Raw genomic sequence first — 18215 nt, 5'->3', positions numbered from 1 at the left:
TCTAGAACTAGGTCCCACTGAGGTGTGTGTCACTGCATTAGTAGAGAGTGTGGGTGAGCATTGTGATGGGTCTTCAATGACAGTGTCATCAGTTTCTTCTTCCAAGGTGTCTTCCGGGCTTGTGTCAGGACCTGGGTCATGGACCCTCTTGGCTGCTTCCCAAACCTGCCTGCGACAGCAAGGAGAGAAAATTAGTGCATGGCAGGGGACTGCGGAATGGGAGAACTAACTCACAGCATGGTTGTCTGATGGATGTTGCACTGCTGGATCCTTATTTGGTAGAGCAGCGCCAACCTCACCATCAGCACAGGAATGGCCCAGATCCTTGCCGGCCAGTTGGATGACTCTATTTTCAAAGTCCGTGAGGACCTTGATGGTGGACATTCCTCCACCAGTCTGCAACCCCTCCCTTTTGTTGTGTGCCAGCTTGTCCTGCATAAAGCCAGATGGAGAGAGCATAAGCAGGATGCCTGCCAGACAAGATGAGAAGGATCCTTGGCATGTGTGGGTGGTGAGTGGTGCCATGGATGGGATAAAGACACAGTCCGCAGGGAGGATGAAGGTGCATGTGAGAGAGTGAATGGTGAGGTCCCTTGAAGTAGCAGTGAGTGAAATCCCTGTGAATGTGTGATGAGTTTGTGTGTGTGTGAGTTGAGAGTGATGAGAAGAGTGACTGACCCTTGTGGAATGGAGGAGATCATTCATCCTCTTTCGGCAGTGGGTGGCTGTCCTCTTCTGAGGGTATTGGCGGTGACTACAGCTGCCACTGTCTCCCATGCTGGATTGGTAACCTTGCTTGCTGGTCTTCGCCCAGAATGGAGGTAGAGAACATCACGGTGGCCTTCCACTGCGTCCAATAGGCACTCTGAAGGCCTGAGGGAAATCAGAGGCCGCCCAGCGATCAGGCATGTTCCCGGGGATTGCATTATTAATGAGGCGGGATGCGCCAGTAATGGGACAATGCGACGTGAAAACCCGCCATTGCGGCCAGTGGATAAAACGTCCTTTTTTCTGCCTGCTACAGCACTTTTGCAAATCTGGGACAATTCTGCCCTAAGTCTCTTTCAACTATAAAAGTAGCTAGTTCAAAATTATTTATGAAACATGCGTGCCAAATTTTCCTTCCTATGTGTAGCAACTTTAGAAATTAAATTACATGTTTCTGTTGGACCCACTTACATGTTTTGCCCAACTCATTCTGAAATCCCTGAGCTGCATCTTCCAATTCCACTGCCCCTCATCTGAAAATATGACAATTTTATACTGAGTTTCTCAATCCAGATTATTTATATAAGAATTTATGAGAGACTTCACCAAGCCTGAGTTACCTCATTCAGTCCTCAAACCAGTAGAACGGAAGTAAGCCATTCAGCTGCTCAAGCCTGTTCCGTCATTCAAGTAGATCACCTTATTTACCAACCTTGGCTCCATTCCCTGGTTTAACAAAAATCTACTGATCTCAGTCTTGAAAGCTTCAACCCACAGCCTTTTGGGACAGAGAATTACAGATTTCCACAATCCTCTGTGTGGAAACAAAACTTCTTGATTTTCCTTCTGAATGGTCTAATTCTAATCTGAAAATTATGTCCCCTCCTTCTTGATTCTCTCATCAGAGGAAATAGTCTCTCTGTATCTATCCCATCAAATCTTCTAACATTTTATACACCTCGTGTACAGTTTCCGCTGAGGTACAATCAGCAAAATTCACCCAGAATGTGCTGGACACTGCATTGGTTTTACTAAGGTGAAGTTACACGGAAGTTTCTGGGTAAATTTATTAATATAAGCCTGAACATAAAATCATCTATGAATCCAGAAGTGTGGAATAAGGAAATAATTCATTCTTCAAGTTCTTAAACTGATTGATCTAAAGTGGGCTAGGGCAAGGCAGACCAACTGACTGATTTAATGCTCCTGTTCTTACTTTTCAATGGCTTCAACAGAATAGTCATTGCTGTCTACAATTAACCAATTACTGCAGAAGACTAGAACATACCTGTGTGAATTCAATTACTTGCTGGTGACAGGCTGTATGCATCAAGAGCAGATCAATTGACTGAATTTAAACTAATTTAAACTGAACTTAAAATAATTGCAGCAGCACCAGGAGGAAGAGACCCAGGTCAAGCTTCAATGTCCTGATGAAAGGTCATTGACCTGAAACATTAACTCTGTTTTTCTCTACACAGAAACTGCCTGACTCGAAGAGTATTTCCAACATTTTCTGTTTTTATTTCAAACTTCAATAAACTGCTTGTGACTGCAGGTCAGGTCATTAATTCTGGATTCATGTGATCGCAGGCGCCTGTGCACACAACATTCTGGGCGCAATGTGATGAACACATAAGATCGGGCACAACAGGTGGAAACTCCCCATTGCGACCTGGGGATGGGGCCAGTTTTGTGGCAGGGAGTGCACTATTGAACCAGCTTCGAAGATCGTGCAATACACCAGTGTCAAGTGATTATGGGCACAACTCAGTCACACTTAAACTTCTTCAATCTATAGTGCTGTTTCTTTCGATTCTGCCCAGATGAAGCAGATATCCTGCTGAACTACAGGCTATTGATCGAAACACTACACAATCTGCTATACTCAAGGGGATACAAGCCATGTTTATACAACCTGTCCTGATAACTTAACCTTCTATGACCCGGTTTCATTTTGGAGAATCTAAGCTGTGCCATTCCAAGGCCACTATAACCTTCCTGAGCTTCCTGTGCAGTACTCCACGTGAGGCCGAATCAAGGCTTTATACAAATGAAGCATAGAATCTTTGTCATAATCCAGTCCCATTGTGTTTTGTCCCTTCATTTCAACATAGCTTCTCGAGAAAATAATTGCTGTTCCCTACCCTTCAGCCTTTCTTATCTATTCCCAAGGTTTATTCTGATTTTCTTTTAATTTATTCATTCCTGAGATGTGGGCTGGGCCAGTATTTACAGCCCATCCCTAACTGCCCTTGAAAAGGTGGTGGCGTGGCCACGTTCTTGAACCACTGCAGCCCATGTGATGTAGGTACACCCATGGTGCTGTAAAAGAGGGAGTTCCAGGATTTTGATCCAGTGACAACGAAGCAATGGCAATAAAGTTCCAACTCAGGGCAGACTGTGGCTTGGAGGAGAACCCAAAGATGGTGGTGTTCCCATGCACCTGCTGCCCTTGTCCTTCTAGGTGGTAGTGGTCGCAGATTTGGAAGGTGCTGTCGAAGGAGCCTTGGTGAGTTTCTGCAATGCTTCTTGTAGATAGTACACACTGCTGCCACTGTGCATCGGTGGTGGAGGGAGTGGGTGCTCAAGGTGATAGATGGGGTGCCAATCAAGCAGGCTGCTTTGTCTTGGATGGTGTGAGGCTTCGAATGTTGTTTGAACTGCACTCACCCAGGCAAGTGGAGAGTATTCCATCACACTCCACTTGTGCCTTGCAGATGGTCAACAAGCTTTGGGGAGTCAGGTGCTGAGTTACTATCTGCAGAACTCCCAGCCTCTGAGCTGCTCTTGTAGCCACAGTATTTACATGGTTGGTCCAGCTCTGTTTCTGATCAATGGTAAAGCCCAGGATGTAGATAGTGGGGGATTCAGTGATGGTAATACTATTGAATGTTAAGGAGAGGTGGTTGCAGATGGTCATTGCTTGGCACGTGTGTGATGCAAATATTACTTGCTGCTTATCAGCCCAAGCCTGAATGTATTCCAAGTCTTGCTGCATATGAACAGACTGCTTCAGTATCTGAGGTGTCACGAATGGTGCTGAACATTGTGCAATCAGCGAACATCCCCACTTCTGACATTATCATGGAGGAAGGTCATTGATGAAGCAGCTGAAGATGGTTAGGCCTAGGACATTACCCTGAGCAACTCTTGCAGTGATGTCCTGGAACTGAGATAATTGACCTCCAACAACCACAATAAATCTTCCTTTGTGCTAGGTATGACTCCAACCAGTGGAAAGTTTTCCCCCTGATTCCCACTGACTCCAGGGCTCCTTTATGCCACACTTGGTCAAATGCTGCCTTGATGTTTAGGGCAGTCACTCTCACCACACCTCTGGAGTTCAGATCTTTTGTCCATGTTTGAACCAAGGCTGTAATGACGTCAGGAGCTAAGTGGCCCTGGAGGAACCCAAACTGAGCATCTGTGAGCAGGTTATTGTTCAGCAAGTGCCGCTTGATAGCACCGTTGATGACCCCTTCCATTACTTTACTGAAGATCGAGAGCAGACTGATGGGGTGTTAATTGCTCAGGTCGGATTTGTCTAACTTTCTGCGGACAGGACATACCGGGTAATTTTCCACATTGCTGGGTCGATGCCACTGTTGTAGCTGTACTAGAACAGCTTGGCTAGGGGCGTGGCAAGTTCTGGAGCACAATTCTTCAGTACTATTGCCGGAATGTTGTCACGGCCCATAGCCTTTGCAGTATCAAATGCCTTCAGTCATTTCTTAATATCATGTGGAGTGAAACGAATTGGCTGAAGACTGGCATCTGTGATACTGGGGACCTCCGGAGGAGGCTAAGATGGATAATCCATCCAGCACATCTGGCTGAAGGTGGTTGCAAATGCTTCAGCCTTATCTTCTGCACTGATGTGCTAGGCTCCTCCATCGTTGAGGATGGGGATATTTGTGGAGCATCCTCCTCCAGTGAGTTGTTTAACTGTCCACCACCATTCATGACTGGGTGTGGCAAGACTGCAGAGCTTAGATTTGATCCGTTGTTTGTGGGATCGCTTAGCTCTGTCTATCGCTTGCTGTTTCTGCTATTTGGCATGCAAGTTGTCCTGTGTTTTAGCTTCACCAGATTGACACCTCATTTTTAGGTATGCCTGGTGCTGCTCCTAGCATACTCTACTGCACTCTTCATTGAACCAGGGTTGCTCTCCTGGCATGGTCATAATGGTAAAGTGAGGGATATGCCACACCATGATGTTACAGGTTGTGGCTGTATACAATTCTGCTGCTGCTGATGGCCCACAGCGCCTCATAGATGACCAGTTTTACATTGTTAGATCTGTTCAAAATCTATCCAATTTAGTACAGTGGTAGTGCCACCAACACAATGGAGAGTATTCTCAATGGGCAGATGGGACTTCATCTCCACAAGGCTGGGCGGTGATCACTCCTACTGATACTGTCATGGACAGATGCATCTACGACTAGTAGACTGGTGAGGACGAGGTCAGGTGGGTTTACCCTCCTTCACCACCTGCCAAAGACCAAGTCTAGCAGTTATCTCCAGAGGGGTTGGTCAGTATTGGCGCTACTGAGCCATTCTCAGTGGTGGACATTGAGAACGACATCCAGTTACTCTGTGTCCTTGCCACCCTCAATGCTCCTTCCAATTGGTGTTCAACATGGAGGAGTACTGATTCATCAGCTGACGAGGTGGGGGTGGGGGAGGTGGTGGCATTGGCGATAGGTGGTGATATGCAAGAGGCTTCCTTGCCCATGTCTGACTTGATGCCATAAACGAAAGAAAGCTAGCCAGAAGTATAAAAACAAGTAGTAGGTATTCCTATAAATATTTAAAAAAGAAAAGAGTTCACAAAGTGAGCATTGGTCCTATAGAAAGTGAGTCTGGAGAATTGATAATGGAAAACGATGAGATGGCAGATGAAATGGACAGGATTTTTACATCAGCTTTTACTACAGAGAATACAAGTAACATCCAAGAAGCAGCTACAAATCAGGGAATGGAAGTGAGGGAGGAACTCAGGAAAATTATAATCACCAGAGAAGTGGTATTGAGTAAATTGTTGGAGCTGAGGGCTAACAAGTACACGGGTCCTGATGGACTCCATCCTAGGGTCTTAAAAGAAGTTGCTAGTGAGATAGTCGACGCATTGGATTTAATTTTCCAAAACTCCCAAATTCGGGGACAGTCCCATTAGATTGGAAGATAGCAAACATAATTCCACTATTCAAAAAGGGAAGATGGAAAATGGGAACTACAGGCCAGTTAGCTGGCCTATAGGACCAACGCTCAATTTGTTAACTCTTCTTTTTTAAATATTTATTGGAATACCTACTACCTGTTTTTATATTTCTGGCTAGCTTTCTTTCGTTCATGGCATCAAGTCAGACATGGGCAAGGAAACCTCCTGCGGATTACCACCTACCGCCAACGCCACCACCGTTCCCCACCACCCCCCTCCCCCCACCCCCTCAGCTGATGAATCAGTACTTCTCCATGTTGAACAACAATTCATTGGAAGAAGCACTGAGGGTGGCAAGGACACAAAGTAACTCTGGGTGTGGTTCTCAATGTCCGCCACTGAGAATGGCTCAGTAGCGCCACTTCTGTCATAGGGAAAATGTTAGAAGCTATTACTAAAGAAGCAGGGTACTTGGATAGGTTCAAGGTAATCAGGCAGAATCAACATGATTTTGTGAAAAGGAAATCATATTTAACCAACTTATTAGACTTCTTTGAGGGAGTAACATGTGCTGTAGAAAAAGGGGAACCGGTGGATGTACTGTAGTTAGATTTTCAGAAGGCATTAGATAAAGTGCCACATGAAAGGTTGTTATGGAAAATAAAAACTCATGGTACAGGGGTACCATATTGACATGGATATAAGACTGGCTGGCTAACTGGAAGCAGAGAGTAGGCATAAATGGATCTTTTTCAGGTTGGTGAGATGTAACAAGGGGTGTGCCACAGGAATCAGTACTGGGACTTCAACTATTTACAATTTCTATAAATGATTTGAATGAAGAAATGGTTGCCAAATTTGCCAATGACACAAAGATAGGTAGCAAAGTAAATTGTGAAGAGGACATAAGGAGGTTACAAAAAGATACAGAAAGGTTAAGTGGATGGGCAAAGTATAATGAGGAAAAATGTGAAATTGTCCATTCTGGCAGGAAGAATAAAAGAGAAGCATATTATCTAAATGGTGAGAGATTGCAGAGCTCTGAGGTGCAGGGGGATCTGGGCTTCTTAGTGCATGAATCGCGAAAGGTTAGTATGCAGGTACAGCAAGTAATTAGGAAAGCTAATAGAATGTTATCATTAATTGCAAGGGGAATTGAATACAAAAGTAGGGAGGTTATGCTTCAGTTATAAAGAGCACTAGTGAGACCACATCTGGAGTACTGTGTACAATATTGGTCACCTTAATTAACGAAGAACGTAAATATGTTGGAAGCAGCTCAGAGGAGGTTTACCAGACTAACACCTGGAATGGGCGGGTTGTCCTATGAGGAAAGGTTGGACAGACTAGGCTTGTATCCACTGGAGTTAAGAAGAGTAAGAGCCGACTTGATTGAAACATATAAGACCCTGAGGAGACTTAACAGGGTAGATGTGGAGAGGATGTTTCCTCTTGTGGGTGAATCTAGAACTAGGGGTCACTGTTTAAAAATAAGGGGTTACCCATTTACAACAGAGGTGAGACGAAATTTTTTCACTCAGAGGGCTGTGAGTCATTGGAACTCTCTTCCTGAAAAAGTGGTGGAAGCAGAGTCTTTGAATGTTTTTAAGGCAGAAGTGGATAGATTCTTGGTAAGCAAGGGTGTGGTAGGTTATCGGGGATAGGCGTGATGAAGATTTGAGGTTCCTATCAGATCATCCATGATCTTATTGAACAGCGGAGCAGGCTCAAGAGCTGAATGGTTTACTCCTGCTCCTTGCTCATATGATTCCCAGAACAACTCGATACCACTATGCCACCACCTCTGGTGGGGCTGTCCTGCCGGTGATATGAGACATACACAGAGAGGTTGGATAATGGTATCTAGGACATTGTAAGGTATGATTCTGTGGTTCAGCTCTCCAATTTTGGCTCAAGCTCCTAGATGTTATTAAGGAGGACATGGCAGGGTTGGGTTGGCCGTTGTCATTTCCAGTGCCTAGGTCAATGCTTGATGGGTCTGTCTGGTTTCATTCTTTTTTGTAGACTTTGCAGCAGTTTGATACATCTGAGTGGCTTTCTAGACCATTTCAGGTGGCATTTAAGAGTCAACCACATTGCTCTGAGCCTGGAGTTACATATAGCCCAGACTAGGTAAGGTAAGGACAGCAGATTTCCTTCCCTAAAAGGCATTAGTGAACCAGGTAGGTTTCTACGACAATTGACAATGGTTTGTTGGCCACCATTAGACTAGCCTTTAATTCCAGATTTATTAACTAAATTTTAAATTCCACCAGTTGCCTTGGTGAGATTTGACCCCGTGTCCCCAGAGCATTAGCCTGGGCCTCTGGTTTATAAGTCCAGTGACATTACCGCTACACTACTGCCTCCCTTTGTACCCCACCCCTGAACCCCCATAGCTTTGAATTTGTTAAATAATCTTTCCCTTGGTACTTTAATAAAAATTTTGACAGTTAAAGGATACCATGTTATAGAGCTTACTATAACCCATTTGTTTTTTTTCTGAGAAAAGGTGAGGAGGTTGGCGATGCAGAATCATGTTCCACACGCCTGGGTCACCAAAATTAGATGTAAGTAGAGTCACCTGCTGATATATATGGGAAAATGCTACGGTGAAACACAGAAGTGCAAATCTTAACCCGGGCCCGTTAACAACCCCACAAATATTGTAGGTGCCATGATGGGTGGCAGGATTTCTGACTTGCAGCCTTTTCCATGATTTTCGCAACGGTGGAGAGGCTCTCCGTCATTGCGAAAATCTAGGCCATACGGTTGAAAAATCAGAATTTATGCTAAACCTACATAAAACTTAAATTCGTCCCCTATTGCCCTCCCTGAAAAATTTGACGTCATTTGCGTTTAACAGCAATCATTGGCATTCATTTGATACCAACTGTGCTCAAAAGCAATCATTTAGCTACCGTTTAACATCAGTTGCAGTCAAAACCAATCACTTAGCTATCATTCAACATTACAAGTATCGTAACTGACATCAACATCATCAACTGCCCCAAACATTTGCTATTAGCAGCATCACTTATTCAGACACCAAAAACGATCAGTAAGTTTATTTTCCATATTTCTGAATTTCGATGGTTTCAAACATCAGAAAACCAAGCTAACTTTAGGAAAAGCAAACCCTGTTTTGATGAGGTATTTTTATGCTTTTCTTCATAACCTATAACTTGTGCAACACAACCTGCCCAGCATGCCCGCCACCCCCCTCGATGCACACAACCCCTTCCTACCCAGATTGCAGCTGTTCCCTCCCCATCAACCCACCTCCCCAGAGCAATGTACTTCCCCACCAAGCAATTTTTCCCCCACCTGCCACCCCACCGATAGCAATTTACACCCCACCCCAGGGAAATTTTCTTTCCTCCCTCTCTTGCCCCACTCCGCAAACTTTCAAAAGTCAAACTTTTCAGGTAGGGTGAGCCAACCTAGGCAATATTAGGTCATATGATCAAAAGCTTGGTCAAAGAGAGTAAATGGATTTGAAAGATTTAGGGAAAATCACAGACAGCAATCCCCACAATGCAGGCTTCTGGCCCCTATTTAACACTGATGTCAGGAGCCTGAAGCTTGTGGGAAAAATCCTGCCCTGGGTGCCTGAAGAGGAGGGTGGGATTTTCTAAAACCAGCAGTGATGGGGCCTGCCGCTGACAGGACCGGAAAATCCCGGCAGGAAGGTCTCTCAGTCTTTTGCACTTTAGGACTTATCAAAGTAAATGCAAACCTGAAAAAGCCCCATTTGCCCCACTTCCCTCAGATTATAACAGTTCTCTTCCTCTCTCCCCCAACTCCCCTCCCTGCCCTGCTTATTCCTCTCTCCCTCCCCTCTTCCCCCCCAAGCCCTTCCCCCTTTCTCCTCCCCACATTTTCCCTCCCCCTTTCTCCTCCCCTTTCTCCTCCCCTATGCCCCCTGCCCTCCTCCCTGTTTTTCTCCTCCCTATTCTTTCTCCCTCCCTTCTCCTCCATTACCCCCTCTCCCTTTTCCTCTCTCTTTATCCTATCTCTCTCTTTTGTTCTCTCTCCCTTTGCCGCACTCTCTCCTCCTTTGTCCCTCTCTCCTCTTCTCTGCCTTCCCCCCCACCCTCCAACCGCCGATCTCCGTTTACAAGACTGGCCAGAAACCAGAAGTGACATCTTGTGGCCGATGTTCTCTGGTTGGCACAGGAGCAGCAAGGATCGCCGCAGCTTAGTATTTGGGAAGTCTGGAGTGGTGGGTGGGATGGGGTGAGGGGTGGTGGTATTCAAGAGAGAGGTTGGCAGGTCTGAGCAAGAGGTTGCCAGGCCTGAATGAGAGAGGTTGGTGGGCCCGAGAGAGAGAGCTCAGTGGGCCTGAGTGAGAGAGAGAGAGAGAGGTGAGCCTGAGAGCTCAGAGGGCCTGAAAGAGAAAGAGAGAGGTCGGTGGGCCTGAGAGAGGGAATGTTGGGCCCAAGAGAGAGAGGTCAGCAGGCCCGAGAAAGAGGGGTCAGCAGGTCCTGTAGCTTCAGTGAGGCCTGGAATTCAACAGGACACAAGGCCAGACATTGGAGGGAAAGGGCGGGGGGTGGAGTGGGAGTGTTTAGACCTTGAGATTAAAATTAAATAAGAACTAATGAGGATCTGGTGGTGCTGTAAAGCATGTACTATATATGGAATGATTTTTTTGGACTAAATGAAAAAGTGAGTAAATTTGGATATTATTTAAGTAATTAATTTCCCTGTATTATTAAATGCAAGTTGCTGAGTACAGTGGGTAACTTAGTGGCATTGTGGCATTATCGCTAGACTAGCATTCCAGAGACCCAGGATAAGTCTTTGGGGACCTGGGTTTGAGTCCCACCATAGCAGATAGTGAATTGAATTCAATCAAAACCTGGAATTAAAAAACCTCAAAAGCATTGCCGATTGTCATAAAACCCCATCTGGTTCACTACTGTCCTTTAGGGAAGGAAATCTGCCATCCTTACCTGGTCTGGCCTACATGTGACTCCAGGCTCACAGCAATGTGGTTGACTCTTAAATTCCTCCTGAACAAGGGCAATTAGGGATGGGCAATAAATGCTGGCCTAGCTAGCGATGCCCACTTCCCATGAACAAATTCAAAAAAAAACTATTCTATGATTCAAGTCACATACATGAGTTACTATGGTCCCCTGGTACTTGTTTGATTGGCTTTAGGTATTGGACGTTAATTCCACTGTTTCTTCTAAAATAGCCTAAATTGTTTATTCTCAGGTTTTGCGTTCCTCCCAAGAGATTGTGTGAGTGAGGGTTGATTAGATGAAGAATATGGGCTTCCCCATGTTCAGATAGGGTGGAGTTGAAAGACCAAATGCCTCTTAATCATTTTTTTTTTCATATTTTGCAATCTTCTCTGCAGCATCTTGACCTGTACATTCTAGCTGATTAGGGAAAAAATATCTCACTGCTCAATGGCCTAATTTAAGAATTAAAAGAAAATCTTGAATAAGACTAGGCCACTTAACCTATTCAATTAATCTATTCATTTCACACACAATGAATAATCTGATCCATCACTGGCTCTGCCCAACTCGTTTCATCTGACACAAGACATTTTGAATGTTTTCCCCCCTCAACCTGAATTATTTAAAACTTTGAGGGGCTAAATTATGCTGCTAATGCTATAACATAAAACTTCTACGCATGCTATTTCAACAATGTTATCAAAGCATTTAAAACAAACAGGTCAACAACAACTCCCTTTATGTATATGTAGTAATTTTTTGATATTACACAGCTGGCACAGAGCTTCATCAGATGGGATCACATACAGGGAACTTGGGTGATAGCTCCACATGATCATTCTGCCTTATGAATGGATTTTTTTTCAAAATTACCTTCTTAAGCTATCTTCAACCAGATGAAACACAGAAACAGGCTTGGATTTGAAATTGCTTACCTCTTTTCAAAAAAAAATGTTTGTCACCAAATTGTAGAAAAAACATTTTAAAGACTTTTGCAGGCTCACTATGTTACCATGGAAACTGGACCGGGTTTGCAGAACAAGGATATATTTTAAATGATTTCCCCAGGTTTCCCACCTGACAGCCAGCCTGATGGATAGGGTTGCCTGCCTGTCTGGTGAGGAAACCTGGCGCAGGTTGATTCAGTGGGGGAGCAGGCAGGGAAGCAGGGAGAAATTGAGGAACGGGCACAGGGAGCTGGGGGTCTGGGGTCTAGTTGGGGTGTGAGGATAGATATTAGGCTGAGCAAGATGGTGGTTGGTGGAACAAGATGGCGGTCAGGAGGAGTAAGATGGTGGTCAAGGGGAACGACACTTTGGTTGTGGGGGTGAGTGAGACGGTAATCAGCAGGGCCAAGATGGTGGTCCAGGCAAGCAAGATTGTGGGGAATTTGCCAGGCATTTTGTTGGGACTGAAGAAAACACTCCTGTTCCTCCTGGCCATATGCATCGCTGTAAAGGCGCTCAACTAATGGGTCAAGTCCTTCACACTGCCTTTTACCTGGCTGGTGTGGGTTAAAAACAGATACACTGTTAAAATAGAGCCACAAAGCCACTTCAAAAGATTTCAGCAATTGAACCATCTCCTGAAAGCAGATGGTTGCTCATGTCCCTCCCCACCTCCCATTCCACCTTTGTTAAGATCGGAAGCTGAATCAGCCCTCACTTTTTGCCGTATAGATAATTCTCTTTTTATGATATTTTTATGCTCAGGAGTGTGATGTTGGTGCTAAGAAACAGAAACATTCTCTTTGCAGAAACCTAACAAATGGGCAGCAAAAGAAAATTTTCCCAAAGCTGCTTGGCTTTTGCTAGGATACACATTTCAAAGCAAAATGCAGGATATTGAATCACAGAATCACAGAACCATAGACCATAGATTGTTCCAAAAGATTACCAAATTTCCAAATAGATTATCTAAATTTATTTCAAATGCAACATGAATCTTATCCCTATCTATATAGTCACAACTCAATTTGTCACTATGTAAAACACTGAAACACTGGCCAGAATTTTGAGGTTGGTGGGCGGGTGGGGTCAGCAGGTCTGGGAGTGGCGGGGAAACGGCCCACCGCTCACAATTGACCCCTGGCTACGATTTCATGCTGGCGGGACAATTAAGGCCTGCCCAGCGTGAAATGTGGCTCCTCGCTGGTTGGGAAGGGGCAGGCTTGGTGGGTGCCTGTTGGCCACCGGTCCAATGGCAAGCCGGGAGCCAGTTTAAAAAAACAGCCCAGGCAGCCCCTGGAAGACTGCAATGGAAGAACATCTCCTCTGCGCCTTCAACATTCAAGTAATGGAGTCGGGTGCGGCTGGAGATGCCAGGCGGGAGGGCAGGTTGGATGGGCACTTGGTACCCCACCCCCGCTTTCGGATGAGTGCCTCACCGTCCTGCTGGAAGAGGTGGCGACTCTCATGGAGAGGTAGCTCCAGGAACAGAATCAGGGGTTCCTGGGTTGCGCTCGGACCTGCAAGCCCTCACATTGACCTCACGTGGTCAGTGCCAGTGTGGGAGATGGATGAGACACCCAGTATCCCAGCTAGGTGTCCATCAATGATGAGCAGGGAGGTCCAGAGCGACCGCACGTTGGTGCACGAGTTGCTTGTTGTCTCTGCGGGCTCCTCTCAGGGTGCTCTAGATGACAGCAGCAGCTCCTCCTCCCCTCCACAGTGACCGTGGCATCTGATGAAGCTGTGATGACTGGGGAGATGCCAGCCATGGCACTGGCCGCTCGCTCCTAGCCGGGGCCAGCACAGGCTCCAGTGGCCAGGAGACAACCACCAAGTGCATCATGGCCAAAAAGGCAACAGAGTCAGCAGGCTATCTCCAATGCCGCTTGGGGGGTGGGGGGGGGGGGGGGGGGGGGGGTGTGTGTGTGTGTGTGTGTGGCATCAAGACGTATCACTCGGAAATGTAAGCTAAAGGCACCATGAGCACCAGAGGCACAGTTCACAGGTGATTTTCTGTTCATTTATGTTTGGTTTATATGTCTGCTAGTGTGGACATCAACACCAGTCATTCTGCTTTCAATGTGATAATAACATTAAATTTGCTTTGGTTCTGATGGCCTGAATATACTTCACATTTTTTCTTTCTGGTGCAGGGTACGCCAGTATGTAATGCTGGACGTGAGTGGCTGGATACTTTATTGCACAGGCATTGAGTGGACTTTGGGTGCAAATGAAAGGGTCACTTCAGACATCCGGGATAGAGGCAGCAGTCCTGACGTGAGGTGGAAGCAGATTTTTGGCAGCCTTGTTGAAGGAGCGTTGGATCAAGGCGTCCCTGGTGTCCCTGCCTCCCTTGAGGTTATCGAGGTCTGCCTCCACACCCTAAGCATTCTCCTCGCCGTGCCTCTCTTCTGATTCACCACCGGATTCATCATCTGTGCCTTATGTAGCTACGTAAAGATCCTCTTCCTCCAGTGGGTCCCCCCTTGCCAGTGTCAGATTGTGGAGAGGGCAGTATGCAACCACTATCAGTGACAACCGCTCTGGGGATATTGTAGTGCTCCCCCTGAATGGTTCAGGCATCGGAAGCGCATCTTCAGAAGACCTATGGTCCTCTCTATCACCGCCCTTGTGGAGGCATGGCTCCTATTGTAACGCTGTGCTGACTCTGTTCTTGGGTGGCGGAGAGGCAATATGGGTCACACCTTCAAGAGATAGCTCTTGTAACCCAGCAGTCGGGCTGGAGCACTGAAGATCCTCAGCACCCGGGAGTGTCTCAGGATGTACGTGTCATGGGAGCTGCCAGGGTACCTTGCACAGACTTGCAGAATATGCATCTTATCTGCACATTCATGGAGTGGAATCCCTTCCTGTTGACGAAGGCACCCGGCTGACTTGCTGGTGCCTTGATGGCCTCATGTGCGCAGTGGATGGCACTCTAGACCTGGGGGAACCCTGCAACTGCTGCAAATCTGGCTCACTCAACCTGACTGGCCTCGTCCGTACGTTAAAGAATGAAGGTCAGTACCCACCTGGACAGAGCTTCTGTTACCAGCTTGACGTAACTGTGGCCATCTGATTGGAAGACTCCACAAAGATCCCCCACTGACCCCTGGAAAGAACCGGAGGCATAGACGTTGAGGGCCACCTTGACCTTCAGAGCCACTAGCATGGGGAGTCCACCCACACAGTCGGAGTTGATCTCAGGCCCAATTATCTGACAAATGGAGGTCACGTACTCCATTGAGAAGTGGAACCTCCTTCAGCATTGCACCTCAGACATATTGAGATGGCTGCATTGCCGCCTGGCAGCAGGGTAGTGGCGTATTCTGCGGCCCCTTCCACACTGAACTGCCTGCTGGCCCTGTGCCCCTTGTGCCAGCGCCTGTCCTCCCACATGTCACTCCCCTGGAAGCTGCATTCGGACACCTGACTTCCTCTCCCTTCTGCCCTCTCTTCCTCCTCAGAGGAGGTGCCACCAGCAGAGGCCACAATCCCTACTACCAGGGTAAGGGAAGGCTGTACGATACCTGGAAGGGTCCACACATTCTGAATCCTCCGGGGCCTTGCAGACATCAACAAATCTTGAAATGAAGCGTGGAAATGCTAAGATTGAAGCACCGAACAAAGATGAAGCTACCAATAACCCACCAGCAGCAAACTATCTACCAAGTTCCTCACTACTGGCAATGCTGCTAACCCTTTTTATCCTGCCCGTGGATGAGGTTTTTGAAATTGCTGGCTGGCCGCCTGCCCGTTTTGCCTGTGTGACGAGCGCGACTTCGCACGGGCAACAAAAGATCGGCATCAATTGACTTTTTAGTGGCCTTAACTGGCCTCTTAATGGCGGGCGCGGCTCCGGCACCCACGTGCGCCCACTGAGCGAAATATCCCATGAGTACATGATGACGTCAGGACGCTCACCCGACATCATCGTGTGTTATTTTACACTCGGGGGTGTTGGGCGCGCGCCCGCATGCTGAGCGAAAAAATTCTGGCCACTATTCCTCCTTCTGATCAGAGAATGTCTAAACATAAAAGCCTGCCCATATTCATTATGAAAAATCTGAAAAGTTTAGTTTAAAATATTATCGATGCTGATACAGTAAACCAACAGACATTGATATCTGAAACTGAATCAAAATAACTGTAAAGAATCTCTTCTCTTATTATCCATTTTGAGCTCTCAGTGCTTTCTGACTATGCTTTGCTGTTTTTATTTCTGTAACAGCAACCTAACATTATCGTACAATGAAACAGCACAAAAAGAGGCCCTTTGGACCACTGGGCTGGATTCTCCCAGACCCGTGGATATGGAGTTGGAGATTCGGGGGCTCGGAAAATAGGGGAGAACCACATTGGGAAGGCTGCCTCATGCATTCCCACCACCCTGGGCAGGTGGGGAACCAGGCTGGCTGCCCACGCCACCGAGGAAGGCAGACCATTTTTATATTTTGGAACGATTTTGTGGCCTCGCTGGCTTTTTGCTGCCAACTAAACTGCCCCCTGCTGTGTGTGGAGGTCAGCCTAATGGAGACCAGAGGCTCTGTGTCCCAATGATGGGGCCGCAGATGGGTAAGGCTGCATCTGCAGCCCAAACAATTTCCCTGGAGGAGTTTCCCCTCCGTTCCAGGGGGCCTACAGGTTTTGCCCCTCACCAATTTTGATTTTGAACACTTCCAATCTACCTCAGTGGTGTCCACCACTCCTGGTTGGGCCACAGAGAGTCCTGGCTCTCTGATTGGGCCAACAGTATTGTGAGACCACCCACCACCCTTAATAAGCTACCTCAGGGAAGAATTTATCATTGGCGTGTGCCAGCATGTGCGGGCATGGTGTCCCAAAGCCCAGGGTAAAATCCAGCCCATCTTGTCTGTGCCAGCTCTTTGGTAGAGCTATCCATTTAGTCCAACTAATCTGCTCTTTTCCCATTGTCCTGTAAATGTTCCCTTCTCTTTTGAATCTTACTATTGAATCTGCTCCCACCACCCATTCAAGCAGTGCATTACAGATTATAACATGTAAAAAAAAAGTTCTCACATGTTGCCTTTGATATTTTTTTGTCAATCAGCTTACATCAGCGTCCTCTGATTACTGACCCTTCTGCCACTAGAAGCAGTTTCGCCTTATTTACTCCATCAATATAATTTCATAATTTTGAACAAACTTGTCATATCTCCTCTTAATCACCTCTGCTCTAAAAGGTACGGCCTCAACTTCTCCAGCCTCTCTGCATAACTGAATCCACTTATCCTTGGTACCATTATAGTAAATCACTTCTGCACCCTCTCCAAGGCCCTGGCAGCCTTCCTAAAATGGTGCCCAGAGCTGAACACAATACCCCAGCTGGGGTCTGAGCAATGTTAATTAAGACTAATATTATGAACTAGGAATAATAGAAATTCCTGAATAACTTGAGGTGCAGGGTTTTATAGTTTATGATATTGCTCATATCCACATATTCAGAATATAAAAAGCAAAATACATTTGAAAAGACTAATCCTAACATAAGTTATAACTATTGTCTGGTGCCATCAAGAATGCTCAAACTTTAGCATAACTATATATGTCATGACTGCCGCATAGGTAAGCTGGAGGCTGACTGTCTACTCTTCTGCCTTACGTTATCTTACCTTATCGAGAGAGAATGTTTTTGTCAGAGCAAAGGCCCAACCTGCCACAAATGCTCTTCGAATCATTGCAGCGTTGGTTGTTGGAGGGGCACTGGCCAAACCGAAAGGATTCAGAAACTTCAAGCCAGCCATCTCTACACTGATGTCCACGAGATCAATAGGCGTGTAGAAAAGGGGGAGTTCAGGCTTTTCAGAAATGTGACAACCATGTAAAGACTGTAAATGGAAAAAAGGAAATTACTAATTCATTTAAAAAGAACAACTTGTTACATAAATTAACAAACTATGATTTTGAAATAATTTAAATTTAGAAACAAAGCATTTTGTTATTTATAATACAATGGTGTACCGACTCCCAAATACTTGTTAAAAACAGATCACAAGCTTTTGAAGCTTTTCACTTTGCACTCATCAGGGCAGATGCAAGAATGCCAAATTTCAAAGGGAACAACAATTTATACTGCATGAGAAAAGGGTACTGATTGATTGGCAAGATGACGCTGATTGGTCAAGGCATTGCCTTGGAGAATGCACCAGTGAACCCCATGCTGTTGTTTAATTCAAAAAAATGTGCAATGTCTGGGCATTTTTTTTATCTGCAGAGAACAGATTCCTGCGTATGAATGTATGTAGCTTCTAGCAAGTGTACATTGCAAGCCTGACTGATAATTGATTGTTAATGTAATTCTTAGTACACCCATGTTAAGGCACAGCTGATGGTAAATGCTGAGCTGCTCAAATCCCAAAGGGAAATTCGAAACAACCGTCACAATTATTTTGC

The 18215-nt window shown here is 46.0% G+C and overlaps 1 protein-coding gene across 1 annotated transcript in view; it reads right to left on the bottom strand.

Annotated features, from left to right (window-relative positions):
- The window catches only part of LOC121289338 (dihydropyrimidine dehydrogenase [NADP(+)]-like), an 838466-nt gene that overhangs the window by 327577 nt on the left and 492674 nt on the right, over positions 1-18215 (bottom strand). The window contains exon 13 of the mRNA XM_041208692.1: positions 17435-17650. Within this exon, the coding sequence (XP_041064626.1) occupies positions 17435-17650 (216 nt within the window). The remainder of the gene's footprint in view (positions 1-17434; positions 17651-18215) is intronic.

This window comes from Carcharodon carcharias, chromosome 16 (genome assembly GCF_017639515.1).
Source record: "Carcharodon carcharias isolate sCarCar2 chromosome 16, sCarCar2.pri, whole genome shotgun sequence".
Classification (NCBI taxonomy): domain Eukaryota; kingdom Metazoa; phylum Chordata; class Chondrichthyes; order Lamniformes; family Lamnidae; genus Carcharodon; species Carcharodon carcharias.
Note: the sequence above shows the minus strand (reverse complement) of the source record. Positions and strands in the feature narration are given on the sequence as shown.